Here is an 8507-nt window from a genome sequence, read left to right as displayed (position 1 = left end):
CAAACAGTACACAAAGTAGCATGTAGTCAAATGCCAATAGATGACAAGGCGAAGAACAACAAAATGGCAAATTCAGGTTTTGTCTACAGACCAATCAGTATCAAGTAAAAGGAGCCCAGAGCATAATTTGTGATGAGAAGGCGTGGGCAGGGATCTTATATAATTGTGACATGAAACCAAAACGAACTGAATTACATTTATAATGTAAAATGTGAAAAACGTGTCTTCATAGGTTAATAAACAGTGTTGCACAGCTCCTCCAATTCCATGTGTATATTCACTTTCATCCACTGCGCTTCAATACAAGCCTGCTTATTCATGGCTATGTGTGTAAAGCCTGTAGGTGTATGTCTGCAGACATCTGTTTTTTTGTGTAATTAAATGTGTCCATGTGAGAATGCATGGACAACTACAAAGAAGTCTAGTAAATGTAATTTTTGCTTCGATTTCTACCATGTTTTCTGATAGAAGGGAATTCAGTGTACCTTTAGCTGCATATCTTATGGGGTTATAGATGCATGTAAGCGTTTACACTTAAAGGTTCACTATGTTGTAATGTGTTACAGTTGCCAGCAGCTGCACTGTATTAGCTGCATTCAGGTCCTGGAGCAGAACAGCATCAGAGGGAGAGCAGCTGGACAGTAATGACTGCCCACTATTCACCAATCCTTCAATGGCCTTTAATCCTATGGGTCCAACTGAGTTCTCATGGGAGCTCACTAGATTCCTACATACTTAAAATTCTCCCTGTGGAGGCCATTTTCTGAACAAACGCTCCTTCTCCTGAGGCAATTTCACAGTTACTGTCTCAGTATTTCAGGTGAAGCTGGTTACATTTTTCTTAACCTCTTGTTTTTATTAGTGAGTCTCGGCTAAATAACAGAAACAGATCTTTTCATTTACTTCTTTTTACTTCAAAATGATCATAAAATGAAACTAACATATTTACAACACTTTTAAAAAGTGTTTTAGGTCGAATCTTTGTCCAGATGAGCTAAAAATGGAAACGATTGACTTTAACAATGATTACTTTTTTATGAAAAAAAAAAAAATCTATGGCCCATGTGATAGGCAAATGTACACGGCTTCATTTGATCTTAGTTTCATCCACCCCCACCTCACCAAAACTCTCCAACTTTTAGCCTCTTAGTTTTAATCTCTGGGGTCCAGCAACCCTCGAAAATATTTGCTCCTCCCTGTCCTCTCTGTGCTACTGTGGTTTTAGAAATGGTTGAACTAGCAGTGAACCATGCCTTTCCTTTCCTGACTTGCCTCTCATGTGTAGTTGTGATCTTTAGATGGCAAATGTCTAGGGCTTATGGGAAATAATGATTGTTAAAAGCGAACGACTGAATAAAAACACGAGGTTGTTTTTCTTTTGAAAACACAGTCAACACATGTTTGCAAAAGGTTCCCGTTCAGTTCCAGTTTCAGTGCAGCTCTTCATGTAAATGTAATAGGTACATTGAGAAAGGCCCTATAAATAGATAGCCCAAGTCAAGTTGAAGTGCAATAATTAAATGAAACTCTTCACCCATGGTTATTTCTATTCCCATGGGATTTAATTGGAGGAAAGTGTGTTTTCGGTTTGAAAAGAGCAGAAGCAACAGAAGCATAGCCTCCAGTGCAATTAATTGGATGACCCAGTGGTTAAAAAAAAAACCTCACTACATTTTCAACAAATGACTCTTGAATGGCAAAGCAAGAACTTCCAGAAAAAAGGGTTTGAAATTAGATAAATGATCCCAAACATGAGATTTTCCAGAGCAAACATAAAGGTGTCATTACACACGATACTCACAAATGATTATGCATATTATTTGTTAGTAAAAGTTGCAGATAGACACACATTCAAATTAGGCCAAAAAACATATTTTGGCTGATTCAAAATCTTGGCGCTGAACCAGCGCACTGACATTAATCTTTCTGAGCATTTCTATCTGTATTTCTGCTCTACTGCTAAATGAGACATTCTGAAGGCAACAGTCTGGTGGGCTGAGTGTATGAGGATGTCAGTTCACATCCACTTCTGATACCAGCCATGCCCTCACTCAGTCACTATCATTGTTGTGAAGCCAGTCAGATTAATCCGAGCAGCTATTTGGCCTGAAGAAAAGTCTCTGCATGGGCAACGATATGGGCTAGAGGCTGGCATGTTGTCTGCCTCTTCTTTTTCTGCAGATTTACACATATTGCTGGGTAACCTTTCAACATCTTTAGCTCCAGATGTAAGCCAAGTCAGCACCTGTCCATTGGTGATCTAGTCAGCCTTTATAAAACCCACGCGTGCATTCTCCATCTTTCCCTTAACAAGGAGTGAATGTTACAACAAGCCTTTTCTACACACAAAATCCAGAAGTTCAATCTCCAAGAGCCTTGTTAATATAAAAAACTGTTATCAGTTATCAAAATAGTATTTTTTATGAATCTACTCGATAGTTGAGCCAGTAATTGTTGCAATCATTCTAATTGTGACCCTTATTTGTCTTTTAAAAACACTCTATAATGAATACTGACCATAGCACAACTACAGTGTAAGTGTGGGTACGTAAAGAATAGAAATCACTAGGAAAGATGCAATTAACAATCAAAACACAAAAGCAATCAGTCCTGGAGCTGACATGATCAACAACACTAAAAAGATTATGCTTTGTAAACCTCACAGGAATATTTAATCTCATCGCTGTTATTTTCTGTATAACATTAATTAATTCCTTATATCAAAACTGAAAAACAAGAAAATATTATCTGTGGTTTTTCATTTTTGAGAGACTCAGCTGGGTTTATACTGCCCTCTAATGGGTTTAAAGAGTAGTACAACTCCCGCTTCTCCAGACTTTGAAACACAAAGACTCCATCACTCTTAGTGATAAGAACACAGTCTCATCAGTGCTGGAGTCAATGAAATGAAGCTTGTTGTATATACTATCTAAGAGTGATATTCTCACACTGCTGCCTCTTTGTAGCTCTGATATTGCAGAGCATCTTAAAGCAATCTGCAATAATTAAGGCTCTGCAGTCATGGCAACCCCCAGAGAAACAGCCTGAGAGTCTACACAGGTGCTCAAACATACTTATATAGAAAAGTCAAGTTTCACACAGACCAGCGAGGAATGCCATTTGAAAATGGCAAATGCAAATGCCATTTATTGAGCTTTCCTAACACATAGTTTAACATTTGTCATACTGAAAATAGAAGGAAACAGACACAGTAAAGGATTATGACAAAATATATCAAGTAGAATAACAAAACAAAGTTACTTGATAATGGAAATACTTTTAAGCTGCAGTCTATTTAAATATGTATGCTTTCACACAATTATGCGAGTTGTGCTTTTCCTGACAGAGACTTATTAACCGAGACCTTGATGCAAAGGTGTTATTGAAAAGCCGACAGGGAAATTATATATTTTCTCCTGTGTGTTATGTGCAAAAACAGTCTTACGTTGCAAAGCTGGCAGAACTTCTTCATGTGCTACCTTGATGCAACCTATCCCTGTCACCTTATTAGCACTGCCTCGATGCCAAAGGTCTGTTGAGGCATTGAAGCAGAAAAATATGTTACCTATCTGTATTATTATGTCTGCCCTTTTTGTAAAGCTTGCAGTTCACTTCTCACCATGGTTATTATAGATAGCTAACACCTCTGTCAGGGTCAAAAGAAAACAAGGTCACTAATTACCTAATTGTTTGCTCACTAACTCCAAAGCCCTTATGACCTCTTCATACCAGTCTTCCTTATCACATTTCAGGCATGAACCAAGCAACAATGAAAACAGATTTCGGGCAGCTATGTGAGCTTTCGCTTTGCATTTTAAAGCACTGCTAACTGATGTTCATAGTGCATGCACTCTTTGTGGCCTCCAAAATAACGGACTAATTTATGCTAGATCCAGGTTTTAGCTTTGTCACTGACGTTAATTGATCTGAGAGCCATGAAAGCGTATTGTTTTATCAACCAACCAGCAGGATTATCCACGCAAAATATTCACCAAAATGTAAACACAAATAAGACTTTAGGTCCTATCTATCTATCTATCTATCTATCTATCTATCTGATTTGTGGCTACCTTATGTCCCACTTGCACATTGACCTGATCTCTACATGTGCAGTAAGCCAATAAAGACATCCTATGAAAAGAATGTTCGAATGTTTTACATGGTATATACCCATGCTTTATTTTTAGTTGTTTGGTCTGTGATTTTCGTCTGTTGTTACAGTTTTTCTCAGTCGCTTTGGTGCATTTCTCACAACAGAATTGATCTCTGCACCACTACTAAGGCACTTCTCAAAACAATTAGTGCAAACTGCAAAACATGGTGGATAACTTGCAAAAGTGAGTCACTCCATCAAAAAGAAAAGTCAGGTGTCCAAAATAAGTTGTCAATGCATCAACAACAAATCCCTTGAGCAAAACAGACAATACATTCATCAAAAGCAAGTACTGATACCAAACAAAGTGTCAGGGCTGTCACAATTACAAGTCATTAGACCAGCACCTTTGGTCACAAAATCACATGGTCTGAACATGTTCCCATTGTGACGGATGTCTTTGTAGGTGCTTCCCAATGACATGTCAAGTCCGGACCGCATGCATGGCATGTTGAAAACCATAAATTGTAAAGGACAATCAAGACACTCCATATGCACTCTTGATAATATTTAATTGAAACTGTTCACAGCATTGTGCAAACTGGGGAAATACAGTAAATCAAACATTTTACAGCAAACAAACTCACCTAGACAGTAAACCTCACTGCAGTAGTTACGACTCAAAAAAAACAAACTGAAAAACAGACACTGCTGCATATCAATCATTGATATCTAGACGCTCCCGTCTGTCTGCCCACATATTTGCATCAACATCACAGCGTATGTCAGCTCTATCGATGCATCGGGGAAAGTATCTTCTGGAGTGTCGAATCCACCCTCTGCAGGACTCTGCTGTGATGTCATCACAAGCTGCATCCATAGCTGCTAGCAGGGTCATTTGGGTATGTGGATGCCTGTCATATACCTTCCACCTCCAGGAAGAGAAAAACTCCTCAATTGGATTCAGGAATGGACTGTAAGGAGGAAGAAACTCCATAAGCATCCTGTCGTGTGCTGCAAACCACTGCCTGACTACAGCAGAGTGATGGAAGCTTACATTATCCCAAACCACTACATACATTGTCCGATTGTCACCAGGATCATCCCTTCCATTTTGTGGGATCAGGTCCCTATGAAGAGCATCCAGAAAAGCCAACAGGTGTTGTGAATTGTATGCACCAATACGAGGAATATGGGTGTGAACACCATTCTCTGAGATTGCGGCACACATTGTAATATTCCCTCCTCGTTGGCCTGGGACATCAATGGTGGCTCTTTCTCCAATGTGATTCCGTCCACGCCGTCTGCCTTTTGCGAGATTGAATCCCGCTTCGTCAAGATATACAAACATGTGCAGGGGTTCCCTGGCCTCCAACTCCAGGATATGCTTTACAAAGGATGAGAATCAGACAGGTCTGTAATGGTGCATTTGGCAGAACAGATTGTACAGTTGGAATTGTACATAGGATTACAGTAACATGCATAAATGTAGGTTGAGTACATGGCCTAAACTGTTACAGTGAACAGAGGTACATATGCGAACATGTGTTACCTGTACATACTGGTGACGGAGCTCCTTCACTCGATCACTGTTCCGTTCAAATGGCACTCTGTACAATTGCTTCATGGACATTTCATTCCGTCTGAGGACTCTGTCTATGGTGGAAATTGATATTGACTGAATATTTCCGAAGATGGTGTCATCGTTTACGACAGTTCTTTGTATTTCTCTCAGTCTCAAAGCGTTGTTTGCAGCCACCATTGCACAAATTCTTTCCTCTTGCTGCGGAGTCATAAGTCGACCTCTTCCACCTCCTCTAGGTTGTCTGGCAGTCCTTTTTGAGATGCAGATGGGAAAACACACACATGTAAGCGCAAACATGCTTACAGTGATTGTCACAGGACTATCATTCAAAACTCCTTTCTTTACAGCATTACTGTATTGTACCACAGCACACTATGCCACACCTGGGCCAAGTCTGCGCTTCAGTTACAGTACGTCTATGTGTAAGGATCTGTAAGGTCATGTCCTAATGCAAGTCTCCTGTATGACTATGAAAGTGCAGAGCAAATTAGTTTGTGCTGCATACTGTAACTAGATTACGGTGTGCTCACCTGTTTTCCCGACGAAATGTCTGGATGATAGAACTTACAGTAGTTCTCCCAACATTTGGCTGCACCCTTCGACCAGCCTCGGCCATTGTGAGGCCATGGTTTATCACATGATCCACAAGTGTTGCCCTGATTTCGTCAGGAACGTGTCTATGTGGTTGGCCTCTTCTCACCCGGTTTTGTCCTCGTCCTCCACCGATCCTCACTCCTCTTCCACGAGGCTGACGTTCCATGTTCTGCTGTTTTGTAGATTCAGTATGCACCTCATGCCAATCCTGTCTGTTGGTTTACATTGCAGTATATATGTACTTGTGGAGTGGGGGATGCTGTGCCGCGGTTCACCTGTGACTGGGTAGGAGAGGCTTTTCATTGGTTGCAAGTAGGAGTGACACACACCAATTTTCATTAGTGTGAGATAAGGTTCACCTGAGACATGTAGTTTATGGAGATTTTCATGGGAACTCCTCCAAAATAGGGTTTTCAAAATGGGTGTATGAATCGTTTGACAAGCTGTTCAGCAATTTTGAGTGCACTGACACAAGCAATGCAATGAAGACTATTAGTTGTAAGGACAATGACTATTCAGCCGGTACAAGTATGAATAATTGTGACATTCATGATGAAAGAAAGGAGATAGTGATGAATAGGAAGTCAAACGTGACCATTCTTTAGATATTTGTACTCACTCAACTGCTTCATGTCCAAAGGCATTTGCCTTTGGACGCAGTGAACGTGAAACCGCCACAGGGTTGTGCCAAAACGACTACATGTTGTGGTGGTTGAACTAACTGTTGTGCAATGTTTAATTCTGTTGTGAGAAATGCACCAAAGCGACTGAGAAAAACTGTAAATGGTTGTTAGGCAACATGATGACACCATAGTATATAACTGAAAATTCAAATGTTGTGCTTTTCTTAGGTGTTATACATCGGTGCACATCCATAGGTGTTATATGGACTAAGTGCTCCAAATGGTTAAATTTAGCCTGATAGAAGGTGGGTGCTAGACAACATGAAAATATGTGACCTAGATGAGAACCTTCAGGCGCTTAACATGTATGGGTGTTGCATGTTTGGTTGCTGAATTCCTGATGTGTAGGGGCAGTTCATGTATGCTGGTGATGTATTATATGCACGAGGTTCTGGAAGAGGCAAGTATAACGAGTAGAACGACAGGACTTAGAAGAAAGTATGAATGCCTGGAAAGGCTTCTGTGTTAAAACTGTTATTATAGAATGTTATTATGTGAATGTCCAGGTCACGCAAGGCTGCTTAGTTATAATAAACTTATAATAACAATTGTTTTAGATTGATTAACAGAATTACTCATTGACTTTATTAAAACATAGAATTTATTGCCTTGAATTTTATTTGCAGTTCAAATGCAAAAATTAATAACAAAGAAAGGGATTAAATAAACGTGCCAGAGGCTGGTGGGCTGTTTATTTGGGATTCCAGCAAATGGCAAAGGTAAAGGAAAGTGGAGGGACTGAAAGGCAAAGATGTATTGCAAAATTTGAAGTGATAATTGTGTCTCTGTGATGAAGTTATTTGCATAGCTCTACTGTCATGACATGTCAGCTTATTTGTTATCAGCTGTGAGGCCATATTAAAATGCTCCACATACATTTCTTTTTTGTATTTCATTTCTTTAAAAATGTACATAAGGTGATGGATTGCCCAGATTTTAGACACATATTGTAACATAGTGTAAACGTATAAGCAAAAGTGGCACAGTTCTGTTCTGGGTCATTTTGACCGAGCATTTTTAGTTTCTTGTATTTTGGTATTATTCTGTGATATGATTTATATTCTGATTCTCTAGTTGTGCTGTTTTGATTATTATTATTGTCCTATGTTTCAGTTTAATTCTGGTTAAGAGTTTAGTTTTAGGTTTTGTTCTTGTGCCCTCGTGTTTAGCGTAGGTTTAGTTCGGTGTCAAATCTGTGCCTGTCGTGTTTCCTGTTTTACTTTGAAAGTCCATGTCTCATGTCAGCGTTTCCAGTTTTGCTTCCCTTGTCTTGTTAGGTCTGATTACTCCCAGCTGTGCTCTCTTCCTGTGTCCCATTCCATCCTTATCTCTCAGCGTATTTAAGCCCTGTGTTTTCCTTGCTCTGTGTCGTGTTGTACCTGCTTCGTGCTGTGTTTTTCCTCAGTGTTTCTGATAATGTTCAAGCTCACTGTTTCCTGGTTTTGTTTTCTAGTTTCCCAGTTTTCTAGTTTAAGCTTCATGTTTTGAGTTTCTAGTTTACTTCCCTGTATTTCATGTTAAGGTTTTTCTCCAGCAATAAAGCTGCTGCCTT

At 39.6% G+C, this 8507-nt stretch overlaps 1 protein-coding gene across 1 annotated transcript; it reads right to left on the bottom strand.

The window, feature by feature from the left end:
- Positions 1-4370: 4370 nt before the first annotated feature.
- On the bottom strand, positions 4371-7024 carry LOC146717980 (uncharacterized). The gene is made up of 3 exons (XM_085466680.1): positions 6209-7024; positions 5646-5928; positions 4371-5480 (listed from the first exon to the last, which is right to left on the bottom strand). Exons 1-3 carry the CDS (start codon positions 6436-6438, stop codon positions 4812-4814), a joined length of 1182 nt encoding a protein of 393 aa, XP_085322806.1. The 5' UTR covers positions 6439-7024; the 3' UTR covers positions 4371-4811.
- Between the last annotated feature and the right edge of the window lie 1483 nt (positions 7025-8507).

This window comes from Copadichromis virginalis, linkage group LG2 (genome assembly GCF_057382275.1).
Source record: "Copadichromis virginalis isolate Kocher_CV1m ecotype Utaka linkage group LG2, C_Virginalis_male_GT1.1, whole genome shotgun sequence".
NCBI lineage: Eukaryota > Metazoa > Chordata > Actinopteri > Cichliformes > Cichlidae > Copadichromis > Copadichromis virginalis.
Note: the sequence above shows the minus strand (reverse complement) of the source record. Positions and strands in the feature narration are given on the sequence as shown.

Bases quoted from the DNA above. Each gene is read 5' to 3' on its own strand.
- LOC146717980 (XM_085466680.1), bottom strand. From the start codon at position 6,438: ATGGAACGTCAGCCTCGTGGAAGAGGAGTGAGGATCGGTGGAGGACGA. The intron at 5,929-6,208 runs GTGAGCACACCG...CATCTCAAAAAG, and splicing joins ACATTTCGTCGGGAAAACAG to GACTGCCAGACAACCTAGAG. The intron at 5,481-5,645 runs GTAACACATGTT...TCCTTTGTAAAG, and splicing joins TCCGTCACCAGTATGTACAG to CATATCCTGGAGTTGGAGGC.